The sequence below is a fragment of the Littorina saxatilis genome, linkage group LG7 (assembly GCF_037325665.1).
Source record: "Littorina saxatilis isolate snail1 linkage group LG7, US_GU_Lsax_2.0, whole genome shotgun sequence".
NCBI classification, from domain to species: domain Eukaryota; kingdom Metazoa; phylum Mollusca; class Gastropoda; order Littorinimorpha; family Littorinidae; genus Littorina; species Littorina saxatilis.
Genome location: NC_090251.1, coordinates 15,594,906 through 15,622,672, shown reverse-complemented (window position 1 = coordinate 15,622,672; position 27,767 = coordinate 15,594,906). Strand labels below are relative to the sequence as shown.

The 27,767-nt window shown below is 40.6% G+C and overlaps 1 protein-coding gene and 1 long non-coding RNA gene across 3 annotated transcripts in view; one reads left to right on the top strand and one right to left on the bottom strand.

Annotated features, from left to right (window-relative positions):
* The window catches only part of LOC138970799 (uncharacterized), a 482,774-nt gene extending 463,303 nt beyond the window's left edge, over nt 1-19,471 (bottom strand). The window contains exon 1 of the long non-coding RNA XR_011457069.1: nt 18,791-19,471. This is a non-coding gene — a long non-coding RNA (uncharacterized lncRNA). The remainder of the gene's footprint in view (nt 1-18,790) is intronic.
* Nucleotides 1-27,669, top strand: part of LOC138970792 (sodium- and chloride-dependent glycine transporter 1-like) — a 37,138-nt gene extending 9,469 nt beyond the window's left edge. For both annotated transcript variants that reach the window (XM_070343327.1, XM_070343328.1), the window contains 13 exons: nt 601-735; nt 1,290-1,433; nt 2,031-2,190; nt 3,016-3,148; nt 4,003-4,137; nt 6,226-6,329; nt 6,735-6,859; nt 8,142-8,254; nt 8,878-9,006; nt 11,543-11,642; nt 12,715-12,824; nt 15,087-15,275; nt 15,539-27,669. In XM_070343327.1, coding sequence (XP_070199428.1) covers nt 601-735; nt 1,290-1,433; nt 2,031-2,190; nt 3,016-3,148; nt 4,003-4,137; nt 6,226-6,329; nt 6,735-6,859; nt 8,142-8,254; nt 8,878-9,006; nt 11,543-11,642; nt 12,715-12,824; nt 15,087-15,275; nt 15,539-15,679 — 1,718 coding nt within the window. In that variant the 3' untranslated portion in view covers nt 15,680-27,669. The remainder of the gene's footprint in view (nt 1-600; nt 736-1,289; nt 1,434-2,030; nt 2,191-3,015; nt 3,149-4,002; nt 4,138-6,225; nt 6,330-6,734; nt 6,860-8,141; nt 8,255-8,877; nt 9,007-11,542; nt 11,643-12,714; nt 12,825-15,086; nt 15,276-15,538) is intronic.
* The last annotated feature ends 98 nt before the right edge of the window (nt 27,670-27,767 follow it).

Here is a 27,767-nt window from a genome sequence, read left to right as displayed (position 1 = left end):
TCAAAGTTGGATTGTATACATATTTTGAAGTGACCTTGACCCTGAACTATGGAAGATAACTGTTTCAAACTTAAAAATTATGTGGGGCACATGTTATGCTTTCATCATGAGACACATTTGGTCAAATATGATCAAGGTCAAGGTCACTTTGACCCTTATGAAATGTGACCAAAATAAGGTAGTGAACCACTAAAAGTGACCATATCTCATGGTAGAAAGAGCCAATAAGCACCATTGTACTTCCTATGTCTTGAATTAACAGCTTTGTGTTGCATGACCTTGGATGACCTTGACCTTGGGTCAAGGTCACATGTATTTTGGTAGGAAAAATGTGTAAAGCATGTGAGTCGTATGGGCTTTGCCCTTCTTGTTATTTTGATGATTGTTTTCCTGGAAGGGGCTTTTTGGTTATTCATGTCAAAAGTTAGACAGGATTTAAAAGTTAAAAAAAAATTCTAACATGGTTGGGATGATCAGAGGTGTATATTTTTGGTTGGAATGTAACATTAACTTGATTAAGCTACATTTTGCGCTGTTCTCTTTAATTGTGATCAATCTCCATTGTTCAATCGCTAATTAATGTTTTGTTTGTTGTTGCAGGTGCCTTTTTGTTCCCCTTTGTCCTGATGTTGATATTGGTGGGGTTTCCGCTCATGTTCTTGGAACTTTCCTTCGGTCAGTTTGCCGCCCTCGGTCCTGCAGCTATATTCGACAGAATATGTCCGCTGTTTTACGGTAAGTGATCTATCACTCGTTCCACTTGGTTCTAGACAAAAATCACTCCTTCCTGGAGGAGGACCACTGACAGAATAACAATCAGAATGCTGTGAAGGGGTGCTTCCTGATTTCATCTGTCAGTTTTACGTATAAAAGTTTCGTTCGTATATTGTAGCACAAAGGGCCTGCCTGTTTTGTTAGAAAGAAGTGCAGTTAACTTTATTTTACCTAAAATAATATTAAATTCCTTATCAGAATGAAGTGGCCAAAAGACCAAAGGTTATTTGACACAATGACAGGCCGTATTTAAAACATGCAAAAAATCTGAGAAAATCAGGTCTTTTTTTTGTTTTTTTGTTGTTGCTTAACAGGGCCATATCAGGGCGGTAAATCAGGTCTTAAAAATGGGGGTAATTTTACGGGGGTTATGAACAAAACGACGGATAAAACAGGGTCTTAAAATTCGGGAAATGTTAAATTTGGGGGTCTTGATAAAAGGGGGTTCCACTGTACTGCGCTCAAGTCAGTTCAAATCCAAGTCCTCATATGTTGGTGTTTGTTTTCATCTACAGGTCTGGGCTATGGTATGATTGCTGTGTCGTCGATGGTGTCTCTGTACTACACCGTTATCATTGGCTGGGCTTTCCTCTACATGTTCCGCTCTTTTGCCTCTGAGTTGCCATGGGAACGATGCCACCCTGATTGGCTGTCAGAAAGTAAGTAGCGCGAGATGGAGAGAAGAACGTAATTTTTGTTCTTTATTGGTTGAGAAGATGCCATACTTGATGCTAGCTACTTCTGTGTGTATCAGAAGTTGTGAAAGAAACAATTGAAAGTCAGAAGAGAGATATATATGTTTGTCTGTCCTGTTGGCATTGTTATGAAAATAAAAGTGAGCCTGACTGAACAGATTAGATTTTACTCATCATGAGAACTGCATTTCAAGGAAATTTACTTCATATTTTAGAACAGTTCAGGCTGTGTTTCCTTTTAAGTTTTATAACAAATGCTGGAGAGTAAGTTACAACACAGGAAACAGTAGAAACTGGAGTGGCCTTAACAATAACAAATGGTTTGACGTACGCATATGCACGGAACACTTCTGTTCAATTGACACATAAAAACGAAGAAAAATATAATGCATTTAAATAGGAAAAGATTTGTCAACCATGAGTGTTTTTCTGTATTTTATGATAATGTTAACCACATTGACACAAAAGAAAATCTCATGTATTTCTCACAGCACCACCCGACAATGATATGATGATTTTGTAAACAATATTTGTTACATATATGTGAACATTGCATTGCAGGCTGCTACTCCTATTTGCAAGCTGATGAGTGCAAGGCTATCAACAATTCAGTGTATTACCAAAACATCTGCTACAATTCCTCGCAGGCTTTTGATCTCAATATAACGGAACTGGCCAAGAACAAGACTCAACGCTCTCCCCCTGCTCAGGCTTTTTTTGAGTAAGTCTGGGGTGGATTTGTCAGTGTCAGTGTCATGACAGATCTGTCATCTTCGTCGGCGGTAGATTTCCTCAATGTGAAGTGTGTGATCTATAAAGCGTTTTGACAAAGATATCGGTCGCCCAAAGTGTAAAAAGAGGTTAGGAGCATAACTTCAACTTTATTCTAATTTTATTCTGTGTTGGGTTGCTTGCGATTGAAAACCAGAATGCCTTTTCAGTATTAGTGTACAGAACAATTTGTTTTATCTAGCGATGTATTAGACGTAAGGCAAAAAAAAAAAGTCTGTTTACGGTATCCCGACCGACCCTATTTTTTCGCGCGACCCTAGACTTTTTTTAGCATTTGGGAAAGAAAAAAAAATATAAAAGTCTGTGTTTTTTTGCAAAATAACTGAAAAATATGGTTTAAAAAAAAATCCCGACCTACCGACCCTATTTTTTTTGCCTATGTTACCGTAAACAGACTATTTTTTGTTGTTGGCCTAAAGGTAAATATGTAAGAGATAGCCATTTTGAAGGAAGAAAAGAAGACTGATTAATGTATTGTTCTTCTGTTTTCTTAAAGGAGCGAGTCTTAAAATGGGGGTACATTTACAGAGGTTATGAACAGAAATCTGCGCAGACAAGGTCCTAAGGGGAGAGGGTCTTAAAAGGGGGGTTTATGTAGGCTATGTTTTAACGTAGAAACATGTTCTGGACGCAGACGCTAACCATCATTTTTCAATGCATTTAGGCCACTGTGTTCTCGTAGGATAGCTATAAATTCACAGTTTAACTTTTAAGTATTATCTACTGTTCTGATTTGTCTGATTGCTGTTTGCAGAAAGGACATGCTGGGAATGAGCGGTGGAATCGATGAGATTGGCGGCGTGCAGTGGCAGGTGGCGCTGTGTCTACTGCTGGCCTGGTCTCTCACCTTCCTGGCGCTCAGCAAGGGCGTTCAGTCAGTCGGCAAGGTAACCACCTCTGCCCATAACTGCATAACACCTGTCACTTTGTTCACATTTGTTTAAACTAAGCGCGAAAACCCCAGGTGACAGGGACAAAGTAAGTGTGTTTCTTTACATGCACGATGTATCTTTCACCACAGGGGGTTACATTCATATTTACAAGGCCAACATGCTTCAGTTTCTGCGGGGGGTTGTCCCCACACCCCCAGGGCTCTGCTCCTGGATCCCCCGCATTAATTATTTCCTTGAAACTCATCCTTCCTTGAATGGATTGCCTGGTGTCTCACTCCGTTTTGTTGTCAGTGTGTAATGTTAACGTTGTCTTGTAGCAGGTCATGTATTTCACTGCCCTGTTCCCCTACGTGGTGCTGTCGATCCTTTTTGTTCTTGTCGGTGTGGAATGTTAACGTCTTGTTGCAGGTTGTGTATTTCACTGCCCTGTTCCCCTACGTGGTGCTGTCGATCCTCTTTGTTCTTGTCGGTGTGCAAGGTTAACGTCTTGTTGCAGGTTGTGTATTTCACTGCCCTGTTCCCCGACGTGGTGCTGTCGATCCTCTTTGTTCTTGTCGGTGTGCAAGGTTAACGTCTTGTTGCAGGTTGTGTATTTCACTGCCCTGTTCCCCGACGTGGTGCTGTCGATCCTCTTTGTTCTTGTCTGTGTGGAATGTTAACGTCTTGTTGCAGGTTGTGTATTTCACTGCCCTGTTCCCCTACGTGGTGCTGTCGATCCTCTTTGTTCTTGTCGGTGTGTAATGTTAACCTCTTGTTGCAGGTTGTGTATTTCACTGCCCTGTTCCCCGACGTGGTGCTGTCGATCCTCTTTGTTCTTGTCTGTGTTTAATGTTAACGTCTTGTTGCAGGTTGTGTATTTCACTGCCCTGTTCCCCTACGTGGTGCTGTCGATCCTCTTTGTTCGCGGCATCACGCTTCCTGGCGCCAAGGCTGGCATCATCTATTACCTCACTCCAGACTTTGAAAAGCTGGTTATGGCAAAGGTGAGCGCTTTGTCTCTTCAACCTGGGTCAGTAACTTTCTCTACCTAGCTTTACTGTCATTGGTCTTCTCAGTCTGAATCTGTTCTTTGCTGTCTGTTTCTTAACCTTTGCCGTGCTTCCTGGGTTCACCTGTACCCAGAGACACACTAAAATCATTGTAACTCTGGAACCATTAAAGGTATCGTTTTGAAATTTTAAGTATCTCTCACACACCTAATTTGCTCTCTGTCTGCAAATTTTTAGTGTGTACATGACAAAACATTAAAATTAATTGATTATGTTAATTAACATAAACACTACCGATTGCGCGGGTTCACGCAAACCCATACTTTTAAAGAGTAGTAGTGATTGTAACTATCCCTCTGCCGACGGCGCGGGTTCTGCTACACCCATAATTACCAAAGCGGCGGAACAGTGTCTGTCTGCCTGTTTGTCTCCAAGAGACTGTCTGTCTCTCTGTCTGTCTGTCCGTATCTCTCTGTCTGTATGTCTGTTGTCAGTTGCTCTGTCTGTCTGTCTGTCTGTCTATCTGTCTATCCGTCTATCTGTCTATCCGTCTATTTGTCTATCTGACTGTCTGTCTCTCTCTCTCTGTCTCTCTCTCTCTGTCTCTCTCTGTCTCTCTCTCTCTGTCTCTCTCTGTCTCTCTCTGTCTCTCTCTCTGTCTCTCTCTCTGTCTCTCTCTCTCTCTGTCTCTCTCTCTTAGTCTCTCTCTCTCTCTTTCTTAGTCTCTCTCTCTCTCTTTCTTAGTCTCTCTCTCTCTCTCTCTTTCTTAGTCTCTCTCACTCTATTTCTTAGTCTCTCTCTCTCTCTCTTTCTTAGTCTCTCTGTCTCTCTTTCTTAGTCTCTCTCTCTCTCTTTCTTAGTCTCTCTCTCTCTCTCTTTCTTAGTCTCTCTCTCTCTTTCTTAGTCTCTCTCTTTCTTAGTCTCTCTCTGTCTCTTTCTTAGTCTCTCTCTCTCTTTCTTAGTCTCTCTCTCTCTCTCTTTCTTAGTCTCTCTCTCTCTTTCTTAGTATCTCTCTCTCTCTCTCTTTCTTAGTCTCTCTCTCTCTCTTTCTTAGTCTCTCTCTCTCTTTCTTAGTCTCTCTCTCTCTCTTTCTTAGTCTCTCTCTCGTTCTTAGTCTCTCTCTCTCTTTCTTAGTCTCTCTCTCTCTTTCTTAGTCTCTCTCTCTTTCTTAGTCTCTCTCTTTCTCAGTCTCTCTCTCTCTTTCTTAGTCTCTCTCTCTCTTTCTTAGTCTCTCTCTCTTTCTTAGTCTCTATCTCTCTTTCTTAGTCTCTCTCTCTCTCTCTCTCTCTTAGTCTCTCTCTCTCTCTTTCTTAGTCTGTCTCTCTCTCTCTGTCTCTCTCTCTCTGTCTCTCTCTCTCTCTCTCTCTCTTTCTTAGTCTCTCTCTCTTTCTTAGTCTCTCTCTCTTTCTTAGTCTCTCTCTCTCTCTCTTTCTTAGTCTCTCAGTCTCTCCCTCCCCCTCTCCCTCCCCCTCTCCCTCCTCTGCAAGAAGTCGGTGAAGGGAGAAACTCGATGCACCCACTGAAGTAGCGCTGTGGGTTTCCCTGAACCCACCCCGTCGTTAGAGAAATAAACGGTAAAAACCCTCTTTCAAATGTATGGGTTCAGACAAACCCGCATCGTCGGGCGTGTGTAGTCAAAAGCGGCATCCGGCAAAGGTTAACTCTGTTCTTATGTTCATGCGTTCGTTGTGGAGCAGTTACTGTGTCAAGTTATGGTGTCTTCATTATTTGTGATATTTTCTGTCAGTGCACACAAGTGTTTTTGTTGTGTGTGTGTGGATGTGCTTGCGTGCATGCATGCTTGTACGACGATTTAGCATAACATACAGTGCCATAATTATCAATATTAAATAAGTCTTCAAGGTCAGTTTCGGATAAGACTATTCATCAGTTAAGTTTGGCCATTTTGAGAGTTATCTACCTATGAATTGCATGCGTGCATACTCATAGAAAGCTGCGTCATTAGCGGGGGCCATAATACCTATTGGTAAAGGGTCCAAATCAATTTGTATTCGACTTTTTTTTTTAGGTGTGCTTGACAATTTTGAGAGTAAATGACCTGTGATGTGATCTGTTTGACAGACGTGGGTTGCTGCTGCTGTGCAAATCTTCTTCGCTCTCAGTCCTGCCTGGGGCGGTCTCATCACGCTCTCCAGTTACAATAAATTCCACAATGACTGCTTTAAGTGAGTTGGATTGACTTATAATAAATTCCACAATGACTGCTTTAAGTGAGTAGGATTGACTTGCAATTAATTCCACAATGATTGCTTTAAGTGAGTTGGATAGTCAACCTTATCGTCGTCATTCTTTCTCTCCTGTTTATGGATTGCTTGAGTGCTTGTCATGTTCAGTCATTTTGTCTTTCTGCTTATGCTTTAAGGAAGTGTGCAAGCAAGATATGAACTTGGATAGAAAGTTTCAAAAGTCTTCAGAATATTGTTGATTGTGATATTTATGAACAAACCTTGCAAGATAGAGACGTGTTTATTTCCGTGACAATTTGTTGTTGTGTGAAACATGTGTACAGGTTTCAGACTATTATTGTATGTTATTGTAAAGTATCTGATCAAGTGATTGTTTGTTTACAGGGATTCATTGATAGTGGGCGTTGGCAACATTCTGACCAGTATATTTGCTGGCTTCGTTATCTTCCCTATTATTGGATACTTGGCACATGAACTGGACATGCCTGTGGATAAAGTTGTGGATCAAGGTAGGGTATTGTTTCGCTTGTCAGGCAAATAATATTATATTATAGCTTCTGGCGTTTGTGTGTGCCGTGTGTTTGTGTGTGTGTGTGTGTGCCATTGGGAGGCCGTTGAGTAGCAGTTCAAGGGGAATAATTGTCATTTTGAATTTGTTTGGGGAAAAACAAGTCCCTAAAGTAAAATTGTCTCCCCTGAAAGTGTTCCTTGGCACTGGTTATTTTATTTTGTTTTATCTTATTTCATTTCTTTATATAAAAAAAATACCCATGTCTGTGCTATTGTTTTGAGTTTTGATGGAATGAAGACATCGGTTATTTTTCAATATTTGACTGCAGAAACAAGAGTAGTAGATCTTGGCATAGATCATCACAACCAAATTAACCTGAAAGTACAATCAAAAGTATCCACTATGACTTTTGACATGACTGTTACTTCTTACCTTAATACTTTTCATAACCTAAACCACATTTTATTTTTTAAAGGAATGTGTGAGCATGTGTGCGTGTGACGAATTGTTGCCTATGACTTTATACAGTGACTTTAAATAAATGGTTTTGTCATCATTAGCCCCGCTGTGACCCCCAAATTTGACAAGGGTCAACCAAACTGGGGCGGGGATATAGCTCAGTTGGTAGCGCGCTGGATTTGTATTCAGTTGGCCGCTGTCAGCGTGAGTTCGATCCCAGGTTCGGCGGAAATTTATTTCACAGAGTCAACTTTGTGTGCAGACTCTCTTCGGTGTCCGAACCTCCATTGGGTGTGCACGTTAAAGATCCCACGATTGACAAAAGGGTCTTTCCTGGCAAAATTGCTTAGGCACAGTTAATAATTGTCTACCTATACCCGTGTGACTTGGAATAATAGGCCGTGAAAGGTAAATATGCGCCGAAATGGCTGCAATCTACTGGCCGTATAAAATTTCATCTCACACGGCATCACTGCAGAGCGCCTAGAACTGTACCCACGGAATATGCGCGATACAAGACTCATTGATTGATCATCATACTTTGTACCACCATGCTGTGTGAACAGCATACAGATTATGTAGACAGTATATTGTATCTAATGTTTGCTTCATTCTACAGTATATATATTATCTAATTTTCTTCTTCTCCCTTCATGGGCTGACACTCCCATGTTCACTCATGTTTTTGCACGATTGGGTTTTTAAGTGTATGACTGTTTTTACTCGCCATTCAGGCAGCCATACACCTTTGGGGGAAGCATGCTGGGTATTTTTGTGTTTCTATAACCAATATTATCTATGATGTTAACTTCATTCTGCAGGCCCAGGTTTGGCTTTTATTGTGTTCCCCGATGTGGTGACACGACTTCCGATCTCACCCCTCTGGTCCTTCCTCTTCTTCTTCATGTTGATCACCCTTGGCATGGGCAGTGAGGTAGGCTTTGTCTGAATTCATCTTCTTTGTAGACTGATAAATGGTGTTAAACCTTCCAGAAAATGGTGTTAAACCTTCCCGAAAATGGTTTTAAACCTTCCCCGGTTGAGTTGAAAGTCTTGCTTCAAGTTAATCTTCCCAACAATTTTTACAGTCTTATTAACATTTTTTTTTCTTTTTGTCAATTGTTTTAAATTTTGTTTTGATCATGTTAACGCTTGATTGTTGTGGTTTTGTGAATGAACACTTGACAATTATGGTGAGCGTGAACGCTTTTCAGTTCAGATAACTTGCCACATGGGAATTTAAATCAAAGGCAAAGCCTGCAGTGTATATAACTATAAGGAAAATACTGGTAAGTACCTCCATAGTGACAGCTTTGCTGCTTGTACCAGTTCTGATACCGAGATGACTGATGATCGTACATTTAATAATGCTTGTGGTGTATGATGACAGAATTAGATGGTGAAAACCGTCCCCCTATGCTCAAGCTTTTTTTCTAAGCATTTTTCCTCTGGTATTTTGCTTGCATTTTAATTTTTATTGCAAAGAACAAGCAATTCCTGTCTTCTTTGATTCTTTCGTGGTGGTTGATGTTTCTAAAGTGGTGCATTTGTTTTCAGTTTGCATTGCTTGAAACGGTGATGACGGCTGTTCAAGACACATTCCCCCACCTGAGGCAGAAGAAGACCTATGTTGTGCTGTGTGTCTGCCTCCTTGGATTCCTCGGTGGTCTTCCCATCTGTACGGAGGTAAGCCTTAGCAAATTAAAGGGGTTGAATGTGTTCAGCTGTGGAGAGAGAAAATGGGTGGGTGGGAGGATGTGCCATGACCTGTACATGTGCCTAGTTTTGCTTTGACTCTTAAGAAACTTTGTTCAAAAGCTTTTTGGCTAAGATGTGGTTGTTGTGGGCAGGTGGTTGTTGTGGGCAGGTGGTTGTTGTGGGCAGGTGGTTGTTGTGGGCAGGTGGTTGTTGTGGGCAGGTGGTTGTTGTGGGCAGGTGGTTGTTGTGGGCAGGTGGTCGTTGTGGGCAGGTGGTCGTTGTGGGCAGGTGGTTGTTGTGGGCAGGTGGTCGTTGTGGGCAGGTGGTTGTTGTGGGCAGGTGGTTGTTGTGGGCAGGTGGTTGTTGTGGGCAGGTGGTTGTTGTGGGCAGGTGGTTGTTGTGGGCAGGTGGTTGTTGTGGGCAGGTGGTTGTTGTGGGCAGGTGGTTGTTGTGGGCAGGTGGTTGTTGTGGGCAGGTGGTTGTTGTGGGCAGGTGGTTGCAAGGACAGGTTCCACTGTACATGCTTGAAAAGTCTTATTGTCATTGAGTTATTGAGCATAATCCTGTCAGAGACTATAGAGTATACAGAGACGCGTCATCCTTCTTTGCGCTGCGGTGCAAAATTGAGACCGGCCAGCCCAGCGCGGGAAAAGAGCCACACCCTGCCGCACAAGGAAACTCGCGTTTCGCGGCTGCTGTCGGCTGTGTTTATATCACGGTTATATTAACATACTGTCTGTTCTGTCCGGCTGACAGTGCTGCAAAAAGTAACTGGATGAAAAAATATGTTTGTTTGTGAACATCCTTTTTAAATGACCATAAAAACACCGCAGAAATGGTATAGATTAAAATTAAATCACATTTTCTTGGGCAATATTCGCTGGATCGCTGTAGTTATGCAAACATGATTCAAGTCAGTCTCTTTTCACGACCTAACCGTCGTTAATTTTGTGTGTTTTAATCAAATACAAATACATGGTCAGTTAAGCCTGAGAAAATATGTCAGGAATAAATCGTTTAACGAAATAGTTCCCGGTTAAATAGGTAACTAAGGCATTTAGTCAATTTGGTGTCGTCCCAGCACATCGAAACTGAAATGGGTTGTCAATTACACGGAGCTAAGAAGTTATCATGAAAGGAAAACTGTAATTATTGTGACCAAACCGGCTGACTTTAAAGAATCTTGATCGATCGATGATTTTCTTATTTCTTTTCAGTTGCTTCTTTCTTGTTCAGAAAGCTCTCTCTCTCTCTCTCTCTCTCTCTCTCTCTCTCTCTCTCTCTCTCTCTCTCTCTCTTTCTCTCTCTCTCTTATTATGGCAAGATTCCGAGGTGGAAGTAACAGAACTATTTGTGCACGTTAATCGATATAAGAGATACGATGCGGATATGTTGTTATGCCCCTTTTTTCCAGGAAAAGTAAAGAAGATGAGTTTTATTTTGTGCTTTGTTGCCCCGCACTTCGTGATTTGCGATGCCAGTTTATTCCTGCTAAGTTTTATAGAAACCCAAGTTTACACAAGTTTTCTATGCTTTTGGCATCTGTGAATGAAGGTATTGTTCGAAAGTTGTCAGCTTATCACGGTGTACAAAGCATTTCGGCTACGTAGTGTTGTTATGTCTTAGCCTCATGTAAGCCTACGGTATATTTTATTTGAAATGTAATGTCTTAGTTCGTGTATGAACTATGATTTATTTCATTTGATTTGTGTGCAAATGTCATTATGTCATTGTATATATGTTCACGCCCGTCATTTACAATCAAAATATTAATCATGATAAATGATACTAACGTTCGCAGCTGCAAGCCGTTGTAGATCTACTCTATAACTCCGCGACGGCCGTGTCAATCAAACGAGATGGTTATGTCTACCCTAATCGATCACCGACCGTATTGCCACTAGATCAGTCTATCAGTTCCAGACTTGGCATGCCGAAATGAGATAAAGTAGAGGAGAAATAAATCTTATACATGTGAAACTAGTTCCAACATGCACAGCTTGGACTGGTTTGAGGCTGTAGTGTGTACATTGTGTGTTTTCACTGTTCCGGTAGAATAGATCTACACGCAGTTCGACGCTACAACTTTTACTGATTTTCCAACATTTAACGAGAGAAAAATTGAAGAAACAATCCTCACCTACTCTCTTCCTTGGGAAATTTGAACATCCTCAAGCCTTTGGCATGTGCGTTTGAGCAATTGATGGCCGAACACCATGCCCCACTGCGTTTTCGCGTTGGCGCGACCATGCTTGTGCAGCACGATATCACCACTGCTGTGGAAAGAGAAAGTAGGTGGTTCCATGTTTCCGCGTGGTGGCGCCACTGGGCTTCCGGTCTCACTTTTCAGCACCGTATGGAGCGTCTCTGTATACTCTATAGTCTCTGATCCTGTCACTGCTGGATTGAAGACAACTTGCGCATGGTTGTATTCTGGTGGTGTGGGGATGGTTACACACTGATGGCGTGGGGATAGTTATAGACTGGTGGTGTAGGGAACTGACTGTGCTGTGTGTTTCACCAGGGAGGGATGTACATCCTGCAGTTGATGGACACCTACGCTGCCAGCTGGTCCGTCTTCGCCATGGCCATCACAGAGTGCACCATCGTCGGCTGGATCTATGGTTAGCAACACTCCTCTTCTTTCCTTTCAAATCACCATAGATGTGTCTCTTCTGTCTACAAACTTGGATCAGAATTCGACGGGCGCAGTGGCCTAGTGGATAAGACGTCGCCCTCCCATGCGGAAGGTCGAGTGTTCGAATCCCAACCACAATCCCATCCACGCCTGGTTGGTAAAGGGTGGATCTCCCAGGTCAACTTATGTGCAGACGTGCTAGTGCCTTGTCCCCCTTCGTGTGTACATGGAAGCACAAGACCAAGTGCACACGGAAAAGATCCTGTCATCCATGTCAGAGTTCGGTTGGTTATAGAAACACAAAAACACTGAGCATGCATCCCCCCAAATCGTTGTATGGCTGCCTGAATGGCGGCGTAAAAATGGTCATACACGTAAAAACCCACTCATAGAAAACAGACAATAAAAACCTGCAAGTGTATTTTGGGAGTTTCGGCCCAACAACGCAAAAGAAGAAGAAGATCAGAATGTTCAACTTTTGGCTTCAGGGTGATGAAACCTCTCAGTCTGACCCCCTTTCAGTGTTATATATTCTGCCAGACAAAAATGCCTGAAATAACGTCAATGTTAGGTCATTATGAATCAAACATGACCCCCTGTGACCGCTGAAAAAAACCTAAAGCCTGCAAAAGATCAGCATTTGATCAAACCGATCATTTTGTTTTTCAACTTTTATCTAAATCATGCAGTTTGTAATCAAAGTAAGAGCTCTGAAGTTGTTCATGTTGGTTTCTTTTTTGTGGTTTCTTTGAAACTAAACAAATACAACATTATACGCACACTGTGTTGATGTATTTACTATATTATATGTGTGTTCTACAGCGCGCGCGCGCGCGTGGGTGTGTGTGTGTGGGTGCATGACTTTGGAACAATTCCATGGAATGTGTTATAAGCTGTTTGGCGCAAATTCATAATGTCCTATTACACTTTCTGAAAGCGGTCAAATGTCCTATTGATGCTGAAGAACTCAGGACATTTGTCCTATAGGTATGAATTTGTAGCAACATCCCTGCAATGCAAAGGTTTGGACTACAGCTGTGCAATGTGTTTGTGTGCAGGCGCTGATAACTTTATCAGGGATATTGAGATGATGATTGGACGCAAAGGCACGCACTGGAAACGCTTCTTCACGGTTTTCTGGAAATTCATTACCCCAGCTGTTCTGATGGTGAGTTCAGATGATGTGATGATGAACAGCAAGTCATTGTGGTCATCCAGCTTAAGTGTGCATGCTGCCGTTGACCCAGAAGACTGGCTACAAGCAACAGATTGTGTGTATGCATGGAGGGGCCTGGGTTTTGTGTGTGTGTGTGTAGGGGGAAAAGATGTCACATTAGTTGTCAGTACCTCAGACGGAAGATGAAGCTCCTCAAAGGACAAAGACCGGCACGGTTGGCCTAGTGGTAAGGCGTCCGCCCCGTGATCGGGAGGTCGTGGGTTCGAACCCCGGCCGGGTCATACCTAAGACTTTAAAATTGGCAATCTAGTGGCTGCCCCGCCTGGCGTCTGGCATTATGGGGTTAGTGCTAAGACTGGTTGGTCCGGTGTCAGAATAATGTGACTGGGTGAGACACGAAGCCTGTGCTGCGACTTCTGTCTTGTGTGTGGCGCACGTTAAATGTCAAAGCAGCACCGCCCTGATATGGCCCTTCGTGGTCGGCTGGGCGTTAAGCAAACAAACAAACAAACAAAAAAGGACAAAGAGTGTGTTGACTTGATCAGATTCGTGTGTTGGCTAAATCTAGTTCAGCATGTGTACAGTGCTTCAAAGGTTAACTTCAAGTAGGAAAGGAGGGGATGGAGATGTAAACAATTTATTGGCAAGAATGAAAAGGCAAGTTAAATAAAAGCCAGTGAGAACTGAAATAAAAACAGAGAGACTGGCACTGCTAACATTTGGTGACTGGTAACTGTGAAACAAGTCCCTAACAGAGAGACTGCTAACATTTGGTGACTGATAACTGTGAAACAAGTCCCTAACAGACAGACTGCTAACATTTGGTGACTGATAACTGTGAAACAAGTCCCTAACAGAGAGACTGCTAACATTTGGTGACTGATAACTGTGAAACAAGTGCCTAACAGAGAGACTGCTAACATTTGGTGACTGATAACTGTGAAACAAGTCCCTAACAGAGAGACTGCTAACATTTGGTGACTGATAACTGTGAAACAAGTCCCTAACAGACAGACTGCTAACATTTGGTGACTGATAACTGTGAAACAAGTCCCTAACAGAGAGACTGCTAACATTTGGTGACTGATAACTGTGAAACAAGTCCCTAACAGAGAGACTGCTAACATTTGGTGACTGATAACTGTGAAAGAAGTCCCTAACAGAGACTGCTAACATTTGGTGACTGATAACTGTGAAACAAGTCCCTAACAGAGAGACTGCTAACATTTGGTGACTGATAACTGTGAAACAAGTGCCTAACAGAGAGACTGCTAACATTTGGTGACTGATAACTGTGAAACAAGTGCCTAACAGAGAGACTGCTAACATTTGGTGACTGATAACTGTGAAACAGCAGTCCCTGACAGACAGACTGCTAACATTTGGTGACTGATAACTGTGAAACAGAAGTCCCTTACAGAGAGACTGCTAACATTTGGTGACTGATAACTGTGAAACAGAAGTCCCTAACAGACAGACTGCTAACATTTGGTGACTGATAACTGTGAAACAGAAGTCCCTAACAGACAGACTGCTAACATTTGGTGACTGATAACTGTGAAACAAGTCCCTAACAGACAGACTGCTAACATTTGGTGACTGATAACTGTGAAACAAGTCCCTAACAGACAGACTGCTAACATTTAATTGGTGACTGGTTACTGACAAAGAAGATAAAAACGGGTAATTTACTAACATTTGGTGACTGACAACTGAAAACAGACCAATAATCTCCAAGTGTTACCAATGAAAACAGATCAGTCTCAGCATCTTTCTTTCTTTCTTTATTTGGTGTTGAACGTAGTTTTCAACCACGAAGGTTATATCGCGACGGGGGAAGGGGGGAGATGGGATAGAGCCACTTGTCAATTGTTTCTTGTTCACAAAAGCACTAATCAAATTTGCTCCAGGGGCTTGCAACGTAGTACAATATATTACCTTACTGGGAGAATGCAAGTTTCCAGTACAAAGGACTTAACATTTCTTACATACTGCTTGACTAAAATCTTTACAAAAATTGACTATATTCTATACAAGAAACACTTAACAAGGGTAAAAGGAGAAACAGAATCCGTTAGTCGCCTCTTACGACATGCTGGGGAGCATCGGGTAAATTCTTTCTCGTCCCAACCAATATGGGACTCCCCCTAACCCGCGTGGGGTTCTCAGCATCTACAAGACTGCTAACATTTGGTGACCGATATCTGTGAATTCGAATACAAAAATGGTAATGTATGTTGTTTGTCGGTGCAGTTTTTGCTGTTCTTCAACTGGATCCAGTACAACCGCATGGCGTACGCTGGCAAGCTGTACCCGGTGTGGGCGGAGATCATCGGCTGGGTCATGGCCATGATTCCTATCGTTCTCATCCTCAGTCTCAGCATCTACAAGCTGGTGCGAGTGCCAGACTCAAAATCACCCAGGGACAGGAATTTCATCGGGGTAAGTTGTCGCACAATACAACAGAACCCAAATTTACTTCTCTGTTAATTTGTTGCATTCAAGATGATCAACTTTTCAATCGTACCTCTTCTTAAAAGCTTGAAATTAAAGGTTTCTGACTTGGCTGAAGGATACTCATGTGTTACAATAGAACCTTCATACAACAGAAGAGAACAGATTAAACTTGCCAAAAAGCCGTTTACGCCTACGACGTGTGTCCATTTGTTAGCGATCGGCTGATGTTATTTTTGTGCGTTTTGCAGAGGGTGCGTAGATTACTCCGTCATTCAGACAAGTGGGGACCAGCCAGCAAGGTGCCAAAGTTTGACCTGGAAGAAGTCCAAGCAGATGGAAAAACTGTGACCAACCCTGGCTTTGCTGCGTCCACCACGACACGCATCTGAGCTGGTGGCTGATCTTGCCCCACCTGGAGCCTACAGGAACGAGAATTCAGCGTTCGCTTGTTCCAGCAACAACACTTCAAGGATACACGAATAGATTTGCTGTTGAGTATTCGCGGAAGGGAAAACTGGTTCTACTTCCCCAACCCTGGAGGGTTGAAAGAGTTTCAGGTTTTTGGTTTGGTGGAGTGGGGCTGCCAGGATATGGAGCTACTTCACTTCACCGTTGGCGCCACAACAAAGCTTTCAGTTTGCACCCAGAGAAATCGCACAGGAGTACCTTGGCTAGGGCAGAAGTACGTCTTCACAGAAATACAAGTGTCTTCTTCATCCTCACCAGTAATAGAAGGCGGAGGAGCTCGACGCTTAATGAAGTGAGAAAATTCTTACTCCTCACTGCAAGAAAGGAAAGGAGTGAGCCTTGCCTGCCTGCGTGGACTTTCTCAAAACTTTTACTTTTCACTCGCTGCCTCTTCCCAAACCTGCAGCCATTCTTTCCTTGCAACGAATTGTTCTCACCTACCTGCTGCACAGTGTGCGTGTGTGTGTGCTGTGTCGGTGCAGTGGGAAAGGGGGACAACGGTGCGGCTGTCAGGCCTCGCAGCTTCCCTGATTCCTCTATCTCTGGTAAACCAATGCACAGTTGAAACACTGTGGCTCTTGCAAAGACACTTACAAGCTTGCATTGAAAACAGGGAAGCTTTAGGTAAAGACCCATCTAATTGTTAAAATATATACAGGTGAAGTGAAACTAGTGGTTAAAGTAAGATGGGAGCGAGAGTAATTGTTGAAGAATATGATCAGTGATAAAATGTAGTTACACAGCACTTGTGTATTAAAAACAATGTCTGCAAGCAAACACAGAATCTGAGCAATCTTAGGAGTTATTGAGTACCGTAAGCCAATAGCAATGGACTGTTGTTGCATGTTATAAATTGCAATGGATTTTACAAAGTTAGTGGTGTTGATAGATCTATTTTGTTCTGTTACTGTGTATTGCCAGTCTAGAACTTCCAATTCTTTGGACCATACTGCTTGTTTTGGGGTAGATGTCAAAACTATGAATTCTGCACAGATGTTCTCCCCTTGTGGATGCAATTGGCCAAGTGTTTGATCTGTGTGGTTGGTCTTTGAAGAACTTCACCCCTCTCACGGATCAGCATTACTTTCTTGTCATTCCGTCTTTTCTATGTTTAGACCAGCTGTTGTCTTAATCAATGCAAGTATTTAAATAATCTGCTTGCAATTACGTTTTGACTTTAGTGATAATAGAAAGGCTGTTACACGACACTTGAGATTGACGAAGTTCTCAAATGTCGTATAGTTGTGTTCTTTTATTCTAAGTGGCCCGTCTTCACAAAAGCAGACAAAAACTCGTCAAATTGAGTTCGAGGATTTATTTAGCATTTCATACATACAACTACACATCGTAGCAGAACTCAAAGTAGAAGCTTTTTTAACATACAAATCGCGCTGGCCTATATAGTAAATACTCAATCTCGAGAATATTCCAGACCGAACATGATACAACTAAAATTAGATGAACTGTCCATGGACTAGAATAGTGACATTCTCTGTGATGTACATCAAAAGCGCCGACGCACTTAATCTGAGCGAACGCCACGAACTCACGACTCAAAACAACGTGGTAAACAACTTGTTTTGACAGAACTAGAAAGTTCGCCTGCATTCTCGTCCAAACATAAATATTGTGTTTACAAAATATAATATCGCTACTTTCCCACAAAGTACAAATAAGTCAACTGTATGCAACACACAAAACTAAACCAAAGTTCAGCAACGGCAGCGTTTCCTAACAAAGGCAAAAGAATTACATGTGTTTTTGTGTGTTGATGTATTTATTTCTTTAGACTTGGAGGCATTTTAAGTTACGTGTGATCTGGTAAGATGTCTTTGTTTTAACTAGTTATAAAGGTTTTGTACAGATTACTGTGAAACAAATAACAAAAGGCTACATGATAATTAAGTCATTGAATAGCCATTCATTCGGGGCGGGGATGTAGCTCAGTCGGTAGCGCGCTGGATTTGTATCCAGTTGGCCGCTGTCAGCGTGAGTTCGTCCCCACGTTCGGCGAGAGATTTATTTCTCAGAGTCAACTTTGTGTGCAGACTCTCCTCGGTGTCCAAACACCCCCGTGTGTACACGCAAGCACAAGACCAAGTGCGCACGAAAAAGATCCTGTAATCCATGTCAGAGTTCGGTGGGTTATAGAAACACGAAAATACCCAGCATGCTTCCTCCGAAAACGGCGTATGGCTGCCTAAATGGCGGGGTAAAAAACGGTCATACACGTAAAATTCCACTCGTGCAAAAAACACGAGTGTACGTGGGAGTTTCAGCCCACGAACGCAGAAGAAGAAGAAGAATAGCCATTCCATATTGGTTTCTCATCAAGCATAGCAGTGTGACATGCTACAGAAGATTTGTTTCAGTTGTGAAAGGATCAAGGGGTTAAATCCATTGATTTTGTGCAGATATAGTGATTTCAGAGCCCTGTAAGGTTAACTTACTGGTCCGTTTTTAAATTTGTTTCAAAATTGACACACACACAAAATTAATGGTTTGGCTTTATACTGTGTTTACAGGCTGTGGCGTTTTTATTTCAAACCCAGTTTTTTTCCCCCAATTTAGTTTGATGTCAAAATTTTAAAATGGATGTGTTGTACAAATTTTTATTATTCATTGTAACTGTGCATCTTTTTTTGTTGTGGATTCGATATTTTAATTTAACCCATAAGAAATATTTAAGTAGAATTGTAAGGAAGTAAGCCAATAGCGGTGAACTATATGCCAGTAGAGTGAGAACTGCTGTGTCACACTCCTTGTCTTGGTGAGAACTAAACACATAGGGAAGACGTGATGTTTACAGGGGCAAGAATAGACTCACACCGTGCCTTGGACAGTTAAATTACACTGGTGTCATTCAGAAAAGTTGTAGGGAGCTACAGTGCATGTCTGTGACCAACTGGGCGTGTGAACTCTTGTGATTGTAGCTAGCCTTAGAGCTGTTTCATTCAACAGTGAAAGCTGTAAGGAGCTAGGTGCATGTCTGTGACCAACTTGGCATGTGAACTCTTGTGATTGTAGCTAGCCTTAGAGCTGTGTCATTCCTCGTCATTTGATAAAATGTGTACTCTAGGTCCCTTGTATTTAAGTTGTAACCAATATTTGTGCTTATTCAAAGTCTTGCTCAACTTTGAAATTAATACACTGAACTTTTAGCGGAACTGATACCGGGCATTAAGAGTTGTACAAACGTCAGATTGATAAGGGACAGTTCAAATAGAGGGTATGTTTGCATACATTTGAGGTTTATTTTCACAAACTTTGTGCAAGGCAAGCATAAGTGCTACACATCAGGTGACAGCAGTAGATCTGTACATAAGTGCTACACATCAGGAGACAGCACTAGATCCGTACATAAGTGCTACACATCAGGAGACAGCAGTAGATCTGTACATAAGTGCGACACATCAGGAGACAGCAGTAGATCTGTACATAAGTGCTACACATCAGGAGACAGCACTAGATCTGTACATAAGTGCTACACATCAGGTGACAGCAGTAGATCTGTACATATGTGACTGCATTCATTGCCTATTTTGTTGTTGTTTGTTTTGGTTCCTTTATGTGGATCTCGATCATTGTCCAATGCTATAGACTTACTTTTTGACAGCAGAACGTCTGTTTCTTATTCAGCCCTTCCCTCTGCCCCTCTCTATCTAATAGTAATACACCGCCATCCTCCTCCATTTCCTACTCCCCTATCCCTTTCCCTGTTGTTGACATTTATCTGTCACTTGTCATTATTGTAGAATTTACAGCCCAATTTTCCCATAAAAAAATTATTTTTAAAATGCTTAAGCTTTTGAAACATGGCTATGTCTATGGTGAAACGCCAAAAGACAAAGAAGAAAAAAAGAAAAAAGAAAAAAAAAAGAACAAAATTTAAAACTAGAACTTCTCAACAGATCTGTGTCTTGAAAAAGCCACACATAAAAGTTTCTTGTATTTATTCACATGATGATCAAAGCCCTTGCCTGTAATAAGAGGAACCTTTCTTCAAGAAATTTGGTGTAAGCCATGCAAATTCTGCCGTAGTTTAAAGTGTTTGAATGATTAGTCACTGTGATCCCATGTCAAAATGACTCAGGTATTAATTAAGTTTAGAAGTCTTGCATACATGTAGATTATTGATAATCTGAATAATTTATGACACACGCTGTTGTTGACTGGTAATAAAACTTGGGAGATGTACTGTAAGTACAGGGATGGCCAAATCGTCCGCCCGAATGCCAGGGGCGAGTACACAAATCCGCTGGACTAGTAGAAACCGTCTGGCAGCTCGCCTGGCTGGGCAGTTAAAATTCTGGTCAAATGCAACACTTCTGGTTGAATTATACAGTTTCAAAGCGTTATAAACACTACAGATGCAGCAACTGTGCTATGTACCAGACCAGCGACATTTCTGGCGGGTTAGTGACTTTCTCGAAGCTACTCGCCTGGCTTGCGACATTGTGAGATTTGGCCATCCCTGTAATGTAAGTGTACTTGATTTTCATTCCCTGATCAGCAATACTTAAAAGCAGGGTGTAATGATGTGTAACACGTAACCGTCAATAGTAGTTCCGTTGGAATGGTGGATGTTCTTTGTACAGTTTTCTCTGTAAATATACCTGAGGATGGAATCAACTTACAGTCAAAGACATGCATGTATGCTGTGTTACCTGTGCAGATTATTTAAAGACATACAATACCTGCTGTTAGTGTTACTGTTAGCAAATGACGGCGTTTAATCCCCTGGTCAAAATGTACATCCCCATGGTGACTTTCCTGTTGTTTTGTGTGTTGAATTTGTGTTTCCTCTAGTTCTGAAATGTCATTTTAATCAATGATTGTGGTAGAAATGCGTATTCCAGCATGATTTAAGAAAAACAACAAACCAATCTATGAAGTAAATGCTTCTACACAAATGCAGAAAGTAGCTGGTTACTGTTCGCAAACTTCAGAAGCCAAACCATTTCCACTGTAGGTTGACATGGAAAGTACTGAATCTGTGCTGTGTCTTGCAGTGCATTGTTGGCTAATGCTGTGTAAATGATATATAGTCCAGTGATGGCGCTAGTATTTTTTCAAACCGGTACGCAAACTTTTATAGTGCAAACAGTCCAGAAAAAAACCGGTAGGCTGGTCATTGGAACCAGTAAGGGTCCAACTCAGAGTACTGGTTTTTTTGTTTTACCGGCAAAAAACACCCCGGTAGTTCTAAAAATCAACCGGTAGGTCATACCGGCAGCCAATTTTGTTCCGGTATTTTCTCGTTTCAACCGGTAAAATACCGGTAATTGTCGGTTAATGCCAATACTGATATGTCACATATATGTGTGTGTGTGTGTGTGTGTGTGCGTTCATTCAACATGTCAATGCAACAGGAGTACCCATCTTTTATTTTCAAGCTTGTTGAGATTGGTTCAGGGACTTAGTTAGAGATTGGTTCAGGTATTTCTTTTGGCTGTGACGTTCCATGCTAGTTGCACTGAGATATATATATATTTCCTGTACAAGAATATGCACAATCTTTTGATCCAAGTAGGAATGCATTTGTTTTCTTTCTGTTCCATCTTGTCATTATTTATGTGTTGCGAGTTTTATTATGAACAAGGAGCAAGGTTAGCTGCTTAAATAGATGAAACGCACAGACATTTTCTTTTTATTTATTCTGCTTTATTTTCCTTTTGATGTTCCGAATTTGGAGCACATTTTTGTCAGCAGAGTTCAATTGTAAAAGAAGATCCGCATATTTTTGACATTTGCCTTAGGTTTTCAACATTTATAAGTTGTTCCGAATAAACATAGCACATCTGACTATCACTGAACCCTGTCCTATTTTGACAGATGTAACATTTCAATTTCTAAATCAGTAAATGGTTAGTTCAATTAATTTGATCGCACTTAAACATGTATTTTATATCCGTTGTAGTGTAGTAGTGGTTGTAGGAGCCATAATGTATGTGATTGTTGAGGCTAGCTACGCTTGTGAATGGCAAAAAGATCAGGTCAATTTTACAGCCTTCAGTCTGGATTAACTTAGTAATAGTATCAAATATCATGACAGTTTTGTTTGGAGGAAGTGAATCTGCCTTCAGTCTGGATTAACTTAGTAATAGTATCAAATATCATGACAGTTTTGTTTGGAGGAAGTGAATCTGCCTTCAGTCTGGATTAACTTAGTAATAGTATCAAATATCATGACAGTTTTGTTTGGAGGAAGTGAATCTGTGTTGCAAGTTTGATCTCATTGACTATTGTACACAGGTTTTGCCTTGGTTGTTCATATCAGAAGCACGACGGTGTATTTATATATGGCAACTCCATTTTCTCCACAGGACTGAATGCTAATTTTACACTTTGACTGCAGGTGGGTATAGCCCAGGTTTTTACATGTATGACTTGACCGGGAAAACCAGTCGTTTTATTCTGGTCGCTGTTGATTTATGTCGTCACTTGTCCCATTATTGTCGGCACTGTAAATGGTTGGGCTGTTAATGGTTGGGCTGTTAATGGTTGGGCTGTTAATGGTTGGACTGTTAATGGTTGGACTGTTAATGGTTGGACTGTTAATGGTTGGACTGTTAATGGTTGGACTGTTAATGGTTGGGCTGTTAATGGTTGGACTGTTAATGGTTGGGCTGTTAATGGTTGGGCTGTTAATGGTTGGGCTGTTAATGGTTGGGCTGTTAATGGTTGGGCTGTTAATGGTTGGGCTGTTAATGGTTGGACTGTTAATGGTTGGACTGTTAATGGTTGGGCTGTTAATGGTTGGGCTGTTAATGGTTGGGCTGTTAATGGTTGGGCTGTTAATGGTTGGACTGTTAATGGTTGGACTGTTAATGGTTGGACTGTTAATGGTTGGACTGTTAATGGTTGGACTGTTAATGGTTGGGCTGTTAATGGTTGGACTGTTAATGGTCGGACTGTTAATGGTCGGACTGTTAATGGTTGGACTGTTAATGGTTGGACTGTTAATGGTTGGTTATGACCTTTCTGTAGGTTTAATGTATTCCTACATATTGGTGATATTATAAATCATTACAGTGTTGTAAGGTTGGATGTTAATCACTTATTGTTTAGACATTTGTTGTGGAAAAGTTACAGTAGCTGTTGTCTTTGCTTTTCACTTTAAAGCATGGTTGTACATAATTATTAATATGTCAAGGAACATTTTTTTAGGAGTTCTGATCAGAAAAACAGAATACTTTCCAAATACAGGAGACTGATTTCTAAATGCCTATCTATGCAACCTTCTTTTGAAAGAAAATGATGTAACTTGTGTCTTTTTCAATTTTATATATGGGTTGGTGTAAATGTGTTTTTATGGAGAGAAAAATTTGAGCAAAGCAAAAACAACAGTAAACTGGGTATTTGTTTCTTGTAACTTCAAATGGAGCTGACATTATATACGGGTTGACTTTTTTTACAACATATTTTGTGGTGATTGGAAACTAGGAAATGTGTCAATTGTTACGATTTTTTTCAATGTGTTTCTGACGTACCGAGTAAAGTAGCTCCCCCCGCGGGTTAGGGGGAAGAATTTACCCGATGCTCCCCACTGACCCAGCATGTCGTAAGAGGCGACTAACGGATTCTGTTTCTCTTTTTACCCTTGTTAAGTGTTTCTTGTATAGAATATAGTCAATGTTTGTAAAGATTTTAGTCAAGCAGTATGTAAGAAATGTTAAGTCCTTTGTACTGGAAACTTGCATTCTCCCAGTAAGGTAATATATTCTACTACGTTGCAAGCCCCTGGAACAATTTCTTGATTAGTGCTTTTGTGAACAAGAAACAATTAACAAGTGGCTCTATCCCATCTCTCCCCCTTTCCCCGTCGCGATATAATCTTGAACGGTTGAAAACGACGTTAAACACCAAATAAAGTAGGAAAGAAAGAAAGTAAAGTAGCTGTGGTGGTGTATTTCAGGCTGTGCTGCTAGTTATTCATTTACGTGTGATTGTGATTATTGGATGTTCAAAAGTCGGTTAAGATTTGTTAGGTGTCTGAGATTATTTTCCAGTTATTTTCTCGTTCAGAGATCCTCGCTTTTCCCTCTGAATGTTTTTCTTAATCTTGTTTCCTGAATTAAGTTTATTTCAGACAGTCAAAGTTTGCTTTGTTGATTGATATCTATTTGATTATGTAATCCATACCTGTTTTGCATCTTGTGGAGGCTGTGTTAGTAGTTATGTACTGGTATTTGTCATGACCAACACTTTACAGAGATTATTTTTGTTTGAAATTTGACTTTAAAGATGTTTTTTTTCCTTTTTAACATGTTACTTGAGAAGGCTGTGTTTAGAGCTGCTGTTTTGGGGAGCAAGTCTCCTTCACTAACTTGCTCTTTTGAGATAAGGAATTGACGACCCATAAATCAGTTGTACTGTACGCCTGTTGTATTTTACTTTTTGTTGGAAGAAATCTCCTTTACATTTTTGTTGTTGAGATTATGAGGAACTGAATACCCATAAATCATTATTTATAGTCGTACGCCTGTTTTATTAAGCTTTTTTTTTTTTTTAGGTAATTTTAAATTGTTTGTTGATGTTAAGATTATAAGGAAGTGAAGAACCATAAATCGTTACTTGTACGCCTGTTCTATTTTTACCTTTTAGTTTTTGTTGTTCAAGATTATAAGGAACTGAAGACCGAATATTACTTATACATCTGTTTTATTTTGCTTTGAATTATTGTGGGTGATGGCATGACAAGGTTTATAATTTGCCTTTTGACTGTTGAGAAACCTGTATCTGTGCCCTACTACCTTAATGCATTTAATGAACAAGTTGTGTGATCCGCATCCCCAGTCCTATTCAAAGGAGGAATCTAAGTCTCAGTTATTACTGAAAGCAGTATGCATTTTATAATGAATACAGAATCTTCATACACCTTAACAGATTCGCTGTAACAGGCCTGTCATTATACAATTGAAAAACACAGAATCTTCATTGGCTGCAACATGCCTGTCTGTTATTGTACAATTGAAAAACACAGAATCTTCATTGGCTGCAACATGCCTGTCTGTTATTGTACAATTGTAAAACACAGAATCTTCATTCGCTGCAACATGCCTGTCTGTTATTGTACAATTGAAAAACACAGAATCTTTATTGGCTGCAACATGCCTGTCTGTTATTGTACAATTGTAAAACACAGAATCTTCATTGGCTGCAACATGCCTGTCTGTTATTGTACACGTACAATTGAAAAACACAGAATCTTCATTGGCTGCAACATGCCTGTCTGTTATTGTACAATTGAAAAACACAGAATCTTCATTGGCTGTAACATGCCTGTATTGACTGACATGGTTGCAAGTAAAACAAGTACATCAGAGCATTTGGTTATCATTGACAACACTGATTTGCTGAAATCGAACATACTATCAGCACCTTTGTAATTGTTGTTATCTTTAGGAAGACTTGCTTCTTTCACTGTAGTCTCTAATCAGTTTAAATTGTTATTGTTTGGTTTGAATATGTGCCGGTGTATTACATGCTTTATTTAGATGGAGACATCTTATTTTTTCCGCTTGAAGAGATGTGTTTGTTATCATCAGTGTTCAAGGTTTAAATTATTTAGAAGTTTGGAGTTAAAAGGTTATTTATTCAAGGGGAAGAGTGTGTTTGATAAACTTGTTTGAATCATTTACAGTTGAGGGTAGAAGTTTTCCCTAAAGTGCCGCGTGTAGTGTTTTCAGGTTACGTATTAAGACAAGTGTTTCTGGTATTTTTTCTGTCTCTTTCTTTGCATGATGCACAATTGTCGTCAAATAATTTTGAAGAATGTTTTAATTGGAATTGTTCGCTGTTATAATTGAATGACTTACAACACTGACATTGCTGATGAAAACAGTGTCTATTTTTAATACATGTGTGCGTGTGCGTTCATGCATGCGTGTGTATGTGCGCATGCGTGTGTCTGTGCGTGTGTGTGTGTGCGCGCGCGTGTGAGAGAGAGAGAGAGAGAGAGAGAGAGAGAGAGAGAGAGAGAGAGAGAGAGAAAGAAAGAGAGGAGCATGTATGTATGTGTGTTTTTGAGAGAGAGAAAAGAAATTGCGTTTTGTACAAAAATGCTATCATCATAAGTACTGACCAATGCTTACAGTAAACAAAATTAGATGCTGAGTAAGCAAAATTAGATGCTGCCTCCGTTTCTGGCACAATGAGAGTGTGATTTGATACATTTTGGAATTTGTGTCATTCAAAAATTCTTAAAATGAATATGTAACCTCATCCATTTTCTTGTGTTTTGACTGGAATTGGTATGCAGACAAATGTGCTTTTCAAAATTTGGAGAAGTGCCTGTGATGATGACACTTTTGTTCATGACCGGTGTAAATAAATGTGTACATAGAATAAATGACACATCCAGTCACATCAGACTGAACATTTCATCTTCATGTATGATTCTGATCGTCACTATTTTATACTACCCCCCCGCGGGTTAGCGGGAAGAATTTACCCGATGCTCCCCAGCATGTCGTAAGAGGCGACTAACGGATTCTGTTTCTCTTTTTACCCTTGTTAAGTGTTTCTTGTATAGAATATAAAGAGACCAAAAAGCAATGTACTCACGTTGAAATGACGAACACGGAACGAATAACGTTTCGACCTGAGGGTAGAATATAGTCAATTTTTGTAAAGATTTTAGTCAAGCAGTATGTAAGAAATGTTAAGTCCTTTGTACTGGAAACTTGCATTCTCCCAGCAAGGTAATACATTGTACTACGTTGCAAGCCCCTGGAGCAAATTTTTGATTAGTGCTTTTGTGAACAAGAAACAACTGACAAGTGGCTCTCTCTTATCTCCCCCCTTTCCCCGTCGCGATATAACCTTCGTGGTTGAAAACGACGTTAAACACCAAATAAAGAAAGAAAAGACTATTTTATACTGCGCATGCATCGCTGTGTGCGTTACTACTAATGAACAACAATCTAGGTTGACATGCAATGGTAATTACAATGGGCGATACGAAAGAGAGGATTATTCTGAACTCACAATATGCTGGTTAAAAAAACACAAAGATAGGGAACATATATATGTTTTTACAGTTTACGGTGAAAATTATATCCACTAAGAACACCAGTTGCACAGGTTGAATTTGACATCTACTTTAGCTAATTATCATTAAAATGGGTTAAGCAAGGAGTTTGCCAGGGTGGCATTGATATCATATGTGAATTATGAATACCCGTGTGACCTGGAATAATAGGCCGTGAAAGGTGGATGCAGCGCTTATAGGCTGTTGATCTACTGGCCGATGTGAATGCGTGATATGTGTAAAAAATTCCATCTCACACGGCATTAATAGGTAACATGCGCCTTGAGTCGCCTTGTGTGGTGAGATACGTGCGCGATATAAATCCTCGCAAATAAATGAAATGAAACACCAATGTACTTGAATTTTTTTTAAACTTCAGTACCGTGTGTAGTTTTAGTCATTCCATCTTTGTTTCTGAGTTAGGATAGTCTTTGAAGAACAGTATAGACAGATAGTTTATACTGCCAACTTTATTAATTTCAGAATCAGGTTTGGTGGGGTACCCCATATTTGTGGCAAAAGTTGGATTTCTACAGTTAAAAGTAATCTAGTACAATGTATTAGTCATGGAGAAATTTATGACCCGAGAGTAAGGGGTAAGGGATATATAAAATCTCACTGAGGCATTAATTCTTACTGGCATTGAATCTCACAAAAGTGGTCTCATTCCATCGGCATGTAAAGAAAAAAAGTCACGCATTTAATTATTTCTTCATGCTCATTTGTAATTAACCATTACATCCTCCTTTAATTAACTTTGAGCCGTGTTCATCCTTTCTGGTGTGAGGTGACAGTATCTGTTTTTATGGGAGTTTACTGATCTTTTTTCTGATGTTATGCATTCTATTATAAGGAATAAAAGGGAAAATAAAACTTTGTTCTTTCTTGGTCGCAAAAAGAGTGAGATACATGTATATGGATGGATGGTTTATTGTATAACCAGTGGATTGGAGAGAGAGAGAGAGAGAGAGAAA